This window comes from Lissotriton vulgaris, unplaced genomic scaffold (assembly GCF_964263255.1).
Source record: "Lissotriton vulgaris unplaced genomic scaffold, aLisVul1.2 SCAFFOLD_444, whole genome shotgun sequence".
In the NCBI taxonomy this organism is placed as follows: Eukaryota; Metazoa; Chordata; class Amphibia; order Caudata; family Salamandridae; genus Lissotriton; species Lissotriton vulgaris.
Window position 1 is genome coordinate 875,673 of NW_028246705.1, and position 12,882 is coordinate 888,554.

The 12,882-nt window shown below is 43.4% G+C and overlaps 1 protein-coding gene across 2 annotated transcripts in view; it reads right to left on the bottom strand.

Moving 5' to 3' along the window:
* The window catches only part of LOC147665784 (DDB1- and CUL4-associated factor 11-like), a 316,877-nt gene extending 304,293 nt beyond the window's left edge, over positions 1–12,584 (bottom strand). The window contains exon 1 of one of the 2 annotated variants that reach the window (XM_086949484.1): positions 11,300–12,584. In XM_086949484.1, the coding sequence (XP_086805610.1) occupies positions 11,300–11,442 (143 nt within the window). In that variant the 5' untranslated portion in view covers positions 11,443–12,584. The remainder of the gene's footprint in view (positions 1–11,299) is intronic. The other variant, XM_086949485.1, reaches the window with a different exon arrangement.
* Between the last annotated feature and the right edge of the window lie 298 nt (positions 12,585–12,882).

Here is a 12,882-nt window from a genome sequence, read left to right on the forward strand (position 1 = left end):
ACTTTTTGAGATAAACACTTTGGGACTGCCCGGCTATCACTCCCTACTGAGAGGCTATCTTGAACACGATCTTTCGGGTTACGGGAATTACGGTCCCACCAGAACCAAAGAGATGCTTGCTCAACATCTGGGAGCCTACAGATCTCAACCATGTGGCTCAAGATTGATTAACACTGGGCATGACATTGGCGAAGCGCAACATAACGCAGAAATGGGGCTCAAGAATGAACCCTCAGCATCAACAGTGGTGTTGTGATATGGATGGTGCAATGATTGCTGAGAAATCAGTTTTTGTTCACCGGGGATGCCCCAAAAAAATGGACACGGATGTGGGGGAGATGAAACACATTCTGAGGCAATATCTGCAAACCCCCTCAAGAAGAATCTACATCGGAAGATAGTGACTAAATTACTGGGACAGGAACGCTGTGGGGTGTGGTGGGAATCTCTGCAGATGTGCAGTAAATTGACAAGAGATGATACTTATGGTTTAATGTATAATGTGTACAGATCATGCCTTTCTATGTATATGATACCGAATGTCTTACTGATGTGTCAATTGTTCTTTAATGTGAAATGCCAATAAAATGTTTGTTGTTTTTTTAAAGTGAGCAAACACACAGCAGTGATTACAACTGTAAGTAGTGCCAGTGATTGTTTAGTTCGTTTTTACATTGTAGAAGCAAAAACTTTCTCTCATTGCTCTTTCAGTAGGGGGTCGGGGTTGATAGGCACACAAATATCTTTTGGGTGTGTTTTTTACCTTTTTTCACACTTTCATTTCAATTTATTTGTGCACATAGTTTCAAATTTCTTTGGTTGTGGAGGCTGCCAATGATGATATTCGGAGCACACTGATGAGAACCTATCAGTAGCTTCCATGGTAGTGTTTCCGTGTGGTACCTTCACACGTTTTGTTGGATTATGATGTGCAAATATTACGGGTGTGAGAAACGTACACAACTTAATTTTCATGGAAGATAAGACACATTTTTAAAAAAAATGTAAGCAAGGGATAGGAGCACCCAGTGTGTACAGAATTTATTAGGTAGTACCCAAGTAGTTTAACCAAGAGTAGGCTTCGGGTATGCTCACAATGTTTATCCAGATGTATAGCAGGTTTTGTTAATGATGATAGAGTTTTGAGTGGAGGGCGACCAGCGTTATTTACCTCTGTAGCTTCTTTTGTGAAGGATCAGCTGCAATGTAACAAGAAGCTCATACTCACCCAGGGCACAGAATTCACTGTCGTGACATCATGGAGGGAGTCAGTGTGCTAATGTCCAATGGTAATTGCTGAGACACAGCCAGGAGAGGAGACACTATGTCAGTCGTGGCATGAGGAGAGGTGGTAGTTTAAACTTAAAGTTTGTCAGAGAGCCCAGCAGAGTCGCATTTCAGAATGCTGCGGGCCGGGGCGAGTCGTTGACTTGAGCCCTATTGAGGCCCCTGCCCACAGTCATGTGCAACTACTAGGCAGCCAAGGAGCCTGTGATGGGCGAGGCACTTGAGAGCTATGACACAGTCTTTGACACAAACCGAAAAAATTTGGTGCACTTTCTGAATTTAAGTCACATCATTTTACACTTGCTTGTGGGGTCCCTCAAGGCTCATCATTGAGCCCCACCCATTTAACATTTATGTGGCCCCATTAGCGCACCTCATCAGATCACTGGGGTTCTCAGCAATATCTTATGCTGATGACACCCAAATGATGTGGTGTTGGTGACAGGGACACCATCAGATACGGCAGCATAGTTTTATAGCTGCCTTCGTCAAGTTGGAGAATGGATGGCCACCCACTGTTTGAAGTTGAATTTCAATAAAACCAAGGTGTTACTCTTTGGTAGTAACACTACCTTTTGCCCCCCCCCCCCCCCCCCCCCCCCACTCTCTTGCTACCGGAACCGGGCCCTCTGCCCAGCCCCTCAATTAAAGTAAAAAACCTAGGTGTCACCTTTGATTCAGAAGATCATGTGAACCAGGTTACCTAAGTTTCTTTTTATATGTTAAAACTGTTGAGAAAGATTCTCCTGTTCATCCCTGCCGAGCTACGTAAGCTGGTGATCGCAGCTTTGGTCCTATCCAGAGCCAAATATTGCAACAGTCTTTTTATCAATCTGAGGTTCAAATGCCTGACTAAACTTCAGATTGTTCAAAATGCTGCTGCCTACCTTTTATTGAATATTCCCAAGCATAAATCGCCCACTGCAGCCTTAAGAGAACTACACTAGCTTCCGGTGAAGCGACGCATTGAGTTTAAAGCTTTGTGCATAGCATTTAAAGCAATTCATGATATAGGACCAGTCTTTTTCAAGCAAAATATTTGCTTGTATGTCCCTGCACTTATTATGAAAACAACAACGGTCCCATGCATCATAGAGTAAAGCTTACCAATGAATACAGACACAATGGACTCTGTATTAGAGTGACTTGTCCAGCCGGACAGTGGTCAAAATGTATTTAATTAGAGCAACAAAATAAAGAGAGAATATCCTTCGACAGTCTCACGTTGTGGGGCATAAGCCTGTACCTCATTTAAACACAAACACTTTAGTACATTCAAAGTGAAAAGGAAATTCAAAGTGAAAAGGTAAGGGCTTTTAGGCAAAAAGCTTAGTTGTTCTTCAAATTTTGATATGAACAGATACTTTGAACTGTGCCATTACATTAACAAGGTACACAATATATACATAGTATAAGGCACACAAATTGGTCAACGGCGTTTCGATCCCACTTTTAAATCAAAGGGATCATCATCAGGACATATGATATGTGCCTAATAATTGCAAGTCTCTAAAACCATATCAATTGAAGGCTTGAGATTCGCTCGGGGGAGGCAGTCACCAGGTTCAGGACTGGACATGCAGAGTTGGGGGTTCCGATCGTATGCAGTTGCTCGGGGTACCGGATCATTCGGTAGTACGGCCCGCTCGGCAATGCGATCAGCACATCAGCTACGCCCAGCTCAATCTCACAATCTGGTGATCCCTAGGTTCAAGAAAAGTGCTTGTGGTGGTAGAAGTTTTCTGGAATGAACAACTAAACTCTGGAACTTTCTTACCCAAAGGTTAAAAGACGAGACTCACCTGTTGGCATTCAGGAAGGCGCTGAACACATGCTTGTTTAACCTCTGACTTTGAGCTAAGATCTTACAACATATGTTTATCTGATGAGCTAGTGCCTTGACATCTTTGGGTAATTGGTTTGCGCTTTATACATTTTTTTCATTTCATTTTTTTGCTGAAAAGATTCCTGTGCAGCGTTGGCCCTTTAAGAGAGTAAACTTATAGCAGGCCTGGGAGGAGTGTGTAGTTACATTCCAATCCTGGAGTTCTTTTGACAAAGATGAAAAACACTCCCCGAGCATTAAGAAGAGGGAAGCAGCACCTCAGGAATAGAATAAAAGACTTTATTTCCCCAGTTTGTTCTCCGAGTCTCTATCATGCACTCGATCTATGTCTAAATTGGTGAGTTTTCTTATTGGAGGTTTTTTTTGTTTACCATGATAGAACAAAGCTTGTTTTTTAGTACCCAACTGCTGTGTAATTTCCATGCAGTGTGCAGCAAGATTGCTTTATCCTGCACAAGCTCCTAAGCGGAGAGAACTTTTGCATTCTGGGACCTGTGGTTTCCGGTTTCTATCCTTGTTGTCTCAAAGATGCAATATCAGTGTTTCTAAGCAGCTGTGTGGTGTAAACAACAACATGGTCTCACTTGAAGAGCTGTCCTCGGCAACAACACCCCACCCACAGTGGCCACCAAGTGCCGACAAGAATGCGGCTACCATCCTAAGAGCCGCGATTGGCTCCCTCGCCTTCACCCCATTCCTAACAGAAACGGGTAGACCCTTAGGCACAGTGCATCACACTCACTGTTGCTCGGGGCTCAGCGCCAACAGGCAGTGGCCTCCATGTGACACACTGCGAAGGTGGGGTCACCATCCTCTGCTCCGGACACTCACTGGCAGGGGCCCATGTGCGAAAATATGCTTCTTTAGTGAAGGTGAGCACAGCACCACATTATAGGGTGGTGCTTGAGTGTGGCCTGAATTACAATGCAACACCCAGCCAGAGAGGCAGGTATGGTTGCACCACGGTATAAATCCACCTGGGAATAGTGGAAGAACACTTAGTAATCCTATGCAGTGACTAGCTGGCATATAAAGATTGCCACCAACTATCTACAGAGTCCTGCAGAACGTCTTGAAATTGATTCTACAACTCCGGCGAAGACTTCCCATCACCATTCTAGCCAGATTGCTTGATTATGGTTGCATAAAAGTGTAACTCATACTCGTTAAATGTCACTCATTACCATGAAATTATTAAAATGTCACATATAAGCAATCTGAAACTTTGGAAGCTATGTCCGCGGATGCTGTTGTGACCCAACTTGTTTTCCAAGTCCTCGCATTTCTCTTGGAGGGAAATTTGTTGATCCTCTAGTGGAAGGATAGGTTGTTGAAGAGCCTCACATTCCTCAGATTGTTTGTTGAGAAATTGTTCAGTTTGTGCATGCAGCCCCTGAGGTCATCTATGTCACACTGAAGAGCTCGAAGATCATGTTGAAGATCGGTCTTTACCCCCTTGATATCATCCTTGTTTTCCTGAATAAGCTGGAGGAGAAAGTTCTTAGTCTGGAGAACCCAGACGTCACTGGGGCCCACATGTGAGATGGGGAGGGGACCAGCCAGGGCAAGCAGCCAACTCCCAGTTAGGGTCAACAGGTGCCGGAGGGCCAGGACTAGTCACGTAGCAAGGGCTGAGGCACCAAAAGGTGAGTGGACAGCATCGTGCCCACGAAGGCAGGCAGCCATCACCATGAAGGGCCAGCAAGAGCGTGTGAACCGGTCCTCCAATGGTGACTGGCAAAGGCGTGAGGAGGCTCGAAGGCTCCACCCAAAACCCACAGGCAGGCGTAGTCACTGAGGAACGGCCGTAGTGAGATAGGCAGGCCATTCAATCTGCACACCTGGAACCAATGGTCAGTCCGAGCCCACAGGAGCACCGAGCATCTGCAGGTGCGAGAGGATGCTGGGGCATCCAGGGATCCAAGAATGGAGCAAAGAGTACCCTAAAGAGCAGGGGATCCCGCTTAAGATGAAGGGCCGGCCGAGACCACAATGATCATGTGTGCATCATCTTTTCTGGCCTGGTCACGCCCCGACACAGATTTACTGGCTTCTATTAAAGTGAATTCAATACATACAGGGGGTCTAATGGGAGATAGAAATCAGACATGTAACGTACTGCTCGCTGACTACATAGAATACGCTCAAAGTACTTTTGGTACATAGAAGGAAGGGGAACCAAAGAGATAGTTGTCTGTTGGAGGATGCTTTTTATAGGACAAGAATCCGCACTCCCCCGAAGGTGACATGCTTCATCATTGGGTTCCCTTCTCACACCTGCACTGCATGGTGCCTGGTGTGGGCTACAACTCTGCAAAGAAGAGGAGCAGAGGTGCATTAGGTTGGATGAGCAATATGTTTGAGTGAGGGGCAAAGTGCAAACAAAACGAGTACAGTAATGTAAGTGTTCAACTCACTTGAACCTCAAAAGGCCGTCTAAAGCACAGAGCTTAATAACGTCTGCGTGCTCTCCGGATTGCGAGCCAGGCAGACGCAATTGAGCTCTGCCGTTTGGGTGTCCTATTAAGGCTCGACAGTGAGTTGAACATGTACGTTATGGTATGACAGTGGACCCCATAACTGGGAGAGGTATCTGGAGCAGGAGGGATCTGGAGCAGGAGTTATCTGGTAGGTTGGTGGGATTTAACACGTTTGTTGAAGTACCCCGGACCTACGTTATTTAGTGCCTTGTATACGTTGGTGAGCAACTTGAAATGGCATCTCTTTGCGACTGGAAGCCAATGGAGTTTCCTGAGGTGCGGGGTGATGTGCGTCTGTCTGGGGAGGTCGAGGAGGAGTCTGGCTGCTGAGTTCTGGATGGCCTGGAGTTTCCTCAAGAGTTGTGCAGTGACTTCTGTGTAGAAGGAGTTGCTGTAGTTGAGTCTGCTAGTGACGAGAGCTTAAGTGACAGTTCGCCTGGTGTTGGGCAGGAGCCATCTGAAGACCTTTCTGAGCAAACGTAGGGTGAGGAAGCAAGTGGAGACAGCGCTGACCTGCTCCTTCATGGATAGCTGGCTGTCAAGGATGACACAGAATTTGCAGGCTTTTTCGATGGGTTTGGTGGTAGGGCCCAGCTCAGGTGGCTACCATTCGTTGATACATAGGGTGTCATTGCCTTTCCCTGAAGATGAAAACTTCTGTCTTGTCTGTAATTAGTTTGAGACAGTTGTTGTTCATCCTCATAGCCAACTCCTTTATGCATTTTTGGAACCTGTCTTTGATGGTTGTTGCGTCGTTTTTCAGGGAGAGGTTGAGTTGGGTGTCATCAGCTTAGGAAATTAGGTTGAGTCCATGGTTCCTGACATCCTTGGCCAGGGTTGCCATGTATTCCTTCAGTATTACCTGACACTATGACTGAGCTTTACCTCTCCCCGTATTTTATCAGGTCTCTCCTCCACTAGTATGCCTGCAGGAGGCCATTAGCCTTCCACTGTATGGCTGTTACTTTTATTTATTTTTATTTTATTTAATGCGATTTTATATAGCGCGAACATTACCCGAAGGTATCAGAGCGCTTTACAAAAGAACCAGTTGCGTTACTTAGGGAGTTTGGAGTACATGAGTTACATAAGAGATACAAACGGGGAAAAAATTGCAAATGTACAAGGTGTGAAGTCACTCAAGGAAGAGATATAAACAGGAAAAATTGCACATGTACAAGTTGTAAAGTCTCTCAGGGAAGAGATACAAACAGATAAACTCTAAAATTACATAGGAATGGTAGTAAGTACTCTCTTGGTGAGGGTCAATAACTGGTCATTGAACACTATATCGGTCACAGAAGAATCACTTCCTGATTTTTTGGAATCAATAGAAATTTTCCATCTTATGAGAATAAATGGACTACAATTTTTGTTACAATCGTTCGGAATCTTCTACGGGCTGTATCAGTACTGCAGAATAAATACTATCTTGCAGAAGAGTAACAAAGATGATCATCAGTATGTTCTGGAGAATCCTTCAGAACTGTACCTATGATTTTCTGGGCTCTTGTGGTATTGTGCCTCACTGAATACTGTTCCCTAACCCAAGTTTCTCCATCAATTGTTTAGATCTGTGGTTCTTAACCATTTGACTTCTGAAGACACCCACTTAATCAATCTGGAACCCGGGGACCCCAACTTGAATCATTATTGAATCCAGATACCCCCGCTGTGTTTTAACTGGAGCCAGGAACACTGGCTTAAGCCTTTTTGATGATTTGAACCATAAAACAATACACAGAAAAATACAGAAACAAGCATTCATCAAACAAATACACAAATTATTAAATATTTTAATTCACAAACAAATTTTTTTAAAACACATTTTAATGGGAAGCTTTAAGCTTTTCTTTAATTCAATTTAGGTCACTCATCATCCATAGTATAATCTGTTTGATGTACTGTTTCACAAATCATTCTGAAGATGCTAAATTTTTAACCTCCAATTTCAACATTTCTTCACATATACAGAACGTTTTAAAATTAGCAATTGAACATGTTGCATCTTTATTTATATACACTTTATTAAACTATTAATATTATTTAATTTTCTAAGATGTCGTGGAACCCAGAGTACGCTTTACGGACCCCCAGACCACAGTTTAAGAGCCAATGGCTTCGATGAAACATTTGGATCAACCAAGGGCGATGACTCAGGCGTAGAAAACCACATTCGAGCAGATAATAGGTGCTGCAAATGTGGGGGCAAATATATTCAACATTCCTTAATAGTAATTAGTTATAAAAAATGTTTTCACATATTTCTTTATCTGAGGTTTTTTTTAATGAAACATTGCGAATCACAGACAAGGGGCTGACAAGATGAGAAATTTGGATGCTGAGATTTCTCTGGGGAAAGTTTTTTAATGCAATTTAATTCATTATCTTAAAGTTTGCAATAAATTCATTGTAGCGCCCTATGCAAACTTGATTTTATTGTTTTACTGCATCTGCCAATTAAATTCCACACAATTAAATCAAACGCGCTCAAAAGCATGCTTACTGGCTCACCGTTCCTCACTACAAACAGAGGCTTGCAACAGAATATTTGTAAAGCTCTGTAGCTGCCCTACTTTACTTATTCAGAGTACCAGTTTGAGTGAAGAATTAACTCTAAAATGCAGACGAGACTACAGTTTACAGTTCAAGTTTATTGTACAGTTAATTAAAACCTTTACAAAACTCCATCTTGTTAATACCAATTCAGAACAATCAAATTTAAAAAAAATGTAAAATACTTCCTAGAAGCATAACACGTGCCACCGAATTCCCCGCGACATTAATTAAGGCCCAAAGAGAATAAAGTAGGTATTTCCAGTTGGAGCCTAAACAGTCTGAAAATTGGTGTATGGAGCGGTAGTTAGCACATTGAAATTTGCCACAAGGCTACTGCATAGAGTACTTTACAAGCCTTGAGAACAGGGCAGGCCATCAATGTTGGTCAAACAGAAAAATGTAAATTGTTGGTCAGGTACTATTTGAAACCTGTAGAGGGGGATGGGGGGAGGGTACACAGAGCATAACGGACAAATACTGACCCGAAAATACACCAACAAGCAAGTCATTGCATTCCGCAAGGCGTTCTTTTTTGGCCACAAGAGTGAATTTGAAGGAAGTAAGGGGAAGCAGCAGAACGACCCCCGGTGCTTCAGGTGTTCAGTTTGGTTCCTCGTAGTATTCAGCAAGGTGCAAAGTGCTTGGGGAAACGTAGAGTATCCCAATAGAGCTTCAGGAGTGTTTAGTAGCAGCTATACGATGACGTGAGCACATTTTAAGAACCTGGCTCGAGCCAGCACTTGCCTTAGCTTTAAACTTTTGATGTAATCTGTGCTAGATTCAAGCTAGAGGTTACAACCAATGCAAACTGCAGCAACAGATGTGTGGTATCCCTAAAAGACTTCAGATGTTTAGTTGCAGCTGTCTCAAGCTATACGCAGGTTAAGGGCCCGGGCTCTTGGCAATCAGTGGTAAAAAAAATGAGCACCAATTTTGTTACTGCCACTTGTAGGCCAGTGGTGAAGAAACTGCCACCTGTAGGCCTTAGTGGTGAAGAAACCCTCCTCTGGAGAGTTCTACGTTCTCCACCTCAGAATATCAGTCTCAGTTCAAATGACACTACCACTTTTTATTTTTTTAAATGGTCAAAATTGCCTGCTGACAAGCATTTATACAGTATGCCATTTGCGGAAAATACTGCCGTACCATCTGCAGGAACAGATCTGCAATCTCTAAGCATCACAAGATAAATTATGTTAATCTGGATAGTAAGTGTCATATAGTGAGGGGTTCTGCAACCAACCTAGGTCACCAATTGACTGTCTTATGCCCAGAGTCTCTACAGACAAATTTCCATGTCACTATGAAAGAGCTGGGCAAGGGTCCACTCCAAGCACTCTTAAGTAGCACAGGTTATTTGATATTTGTGGACGAATTTGAGACTACTACTAAACACCAGACAAATTTTACAACAAAAAAAATAAATAAGGATGGCTTGCCAGGTAATATTGCAAGATCTAAAAGACGGAGCACCCTTTAAGTTACCAATTGTAACAAAAAATACATTGTCCAAAGTGCTGCATCTGACAATGAGATGGTATAGATACACACCGTCAACTAAATAAGAAAGGGTTAAGACCGCATAGCTTTTACCAGTAGTGTTTTTGTTGCACAAGAGAGGAATTTGGCCACTGAATAATGAGAATATTTTGCTGCTATCAGGTCAGTCAGCTAGCTTTAACCTTGCGTTTGTCCCAGTCTCTTCTTCAAACTTTAACTTTCCCCTAAATTTCAATGGTCATGAACTCAGACTGCCTACGCTTCCACAATGTGGGACGTTACTTGTGGTCACGGTTGAGATTTTTGTAACTTTGTGGGCCTTATTTGGTCATTGGGATGGTATACTTGGGTCATGCTATAAACATACTTTTCAACATTCCTGTTAGGGTTTTTTTTCAAACGTAAGCCTTTATTTTTCTTTTAGAATTAAAAAATCCAGCCTGTCTACTTTTAGAATTTGAAAATCTGGACCATTTTCTTCACTGCTGTTAATGGTAGGCCTTTCACTATGTTACCTACTAAAAGAAGAAGGTTTCTTTAAGACACAAAACATCTTTTTCCCAGGATTATGTAAGGCACAATTGGCATGAAAGCTGATCAAATGTCTGCCATGTCTAGATCACCCCTACACACTGAAAGCGGGAAATGTATATTGCACAATGTATGCTGTAAAGGAGCATATTAGTAATTAATAATTAGTATAATATGGGTAGGCCGACAGTTTCAATGGGCATTGAGTGGAGCCATGTTACAGAATGTTAACAGTGATAAAGAAGTGTGAATGCAAAGTTAAAAGAGGACGACATCGCAGATGGCTCGAGGAGATAAGGAAGTGGATTTAGAATGTTGAAAGGATTCTAAAAAGAATGTGCTTCGGGTATTTTTATCATAGAGAAATAAGTTATCCTACATGAGAGCTCATCGAATGGGAAGAATGGGCGATTTTATGAAGGATCATTAACGAGAGCATTAGAGGCAAAGATTGAGCATGTACAGCTGCAGGCCAGGTAAATATATTTGCCTGCAGTGTTTGTGGTTCTTGGGTACACAGCGGTGTCAGAAAGACTTTACATGGTTAAAACTGGCTTCCCCAGAATAGTCACAAAAGTATGATCCAGGGTCGTACATTTGCAACTGTGCGATTCCGAAAGTAAAATCAAGTTGTAAAATGTGTAGAGTACCCACCTGTAGGTATGACAATATAGCACAGTGGCATAAAGTTATGACAGCAGGACAGAGAGACAATAAATAATGACAGTACAGCCCATGGGTACCTAGCTACAACAGTAAGACCCCTTAACAGATTTGCCAGTAATTACGTAAGTATAAAACCAGTACTGAGTGGTTACAACAAAGATGACAGGACTCAAGGCTGGCATGTTATTACAGTATACATCCCAGGACCTTCTGTTGTCAGATAATGTTCCAGGGTCATAAAGCTATAACAGACTGACCACAGACTGGCGCAGTTACAACTGTATAACCTAGGAGTGTGCGCACACAACAGAGTGACCTCAAAGGTGCAGTTTGAACTATGCTACCTAGCCCTTCCCTGCTCCAACCGGTTGTGAAATAACAATAGTGTAGCACATAGTCAGTGAGAGATGGTTCACACAAGAGGATTTACCTGCGCAGGAGATAAGCCAGTACCTGTGCCAGATCCACGTTCTCCTCCTCATTCTCCTCGCCACTACCGTGGCGACCTGTGGACCGGCCCTCCGGCGGTTCCCCGGCACCGCCACGACTCGTGCTGCTACTGCGTGACCCCATCGCCCATGTCTGAGGGAAAGGACATCCACTCTACCTGGCCTCAAAGTGACAGAATCTCTACAACACTGATAGTAGAATATTTACATAAAATTCTACCTCGTGGCGTTACACGTTATCGACTGCTGTCCTCACTACATGACATCTCGCCGTGAACTCTGGAAGGAACTGAAGCCACGTGACACTCAAGCTCCCTTTCGGATAATTTCCAACATTTACCCGTGACTTGCAAGCCTGGAATAGTCCCGAGGCTGCCTGGCCATCATCACACTTTCAGAAAATACTACCAACCGCACATACACGATCCCAAACCACGTCAAACCTTGTGGTATCTGCTACAGCTCACCCACCAGATGTTTGGCCTCCCTTGCTTATGGGCAACAATCAATCCGATCCTGACATTGACACTAAACGTACACTCTTGAAGTAACTTTCACTAAACGCATGCCTAAGCAACACCAACGGAGAACAGACAATACACTAAATTAAATCCCGATTGCTATTCCAAAGGACAGACACTAAAGTGCCACCTACATAACTGTAGGCAGTACAGTCAAGACACTCGTCTGATACAGAGCAAGCAGAGCCCAGAATTTTGAGGGACAAAACGTAGTGTAATAATGTCTTACGCTTCAAAATGCAACGACACTAATTCACTGTTGATTTTGCTCTGCCTGACACCTATCAGTACACAACGCACTAAAATACATTCACTGATGTCTGTTTTATAGTCGACTCAACACAGAAAAAGTCCGAATGATCTACCTACCAATCATAATAGAGGTAAATAGCCCTTATCAACCAATCGTAACAAAAAGGTAATTAAAACGTAAAACGCGACCAAAACTAAAAACACCACCTACAACCCAGCTAGCCTACGAGGGCAGAGGACGCAGGGCCGTCTGAACACTACCGACCTCCTCTAGGAACGAGGAAACCCAATTGACCCTGAACTCCAAAGTCTTATCTAATCAGAGCATGAAACCTCACACCTCGAAAAGACGCCCCTGCAAATGGGCAAGTGGCACGAGAAACAGCGCCGCAAGCGATCGACAGAACAAGCAGCTGGATCCTAGATGACGGTCGTGCGGGGGTGCGCGCGCAGGGTGTTTACATCTTTTTCGATGGGCGCTGAACGGTACAGTCTGCTTCCGGGTCACGTGACGGAGTAGGGCTAGCGTGCTAACTGCTGCTTTTAGGATTGGACGGTGCTGTTGCTTGTCAAGAGTGTGCTGCACATACGAAGTGTAAAGGGAGAGGGAGGGAATTAGGAAAAGAAGACTGGAGGATGGTACCGTTATAGTCTGAAACATGTATAAGACAAAAGTGTTACGCTGGTGCCGGGCTGCACTTATTAAGAAGAGTATTGTAGATGTGGGAATTTAAAGAAATACGGTGATAGTAGTCCCACGGGAGATATTGGAAATCCTTCAGTGCTAGTTC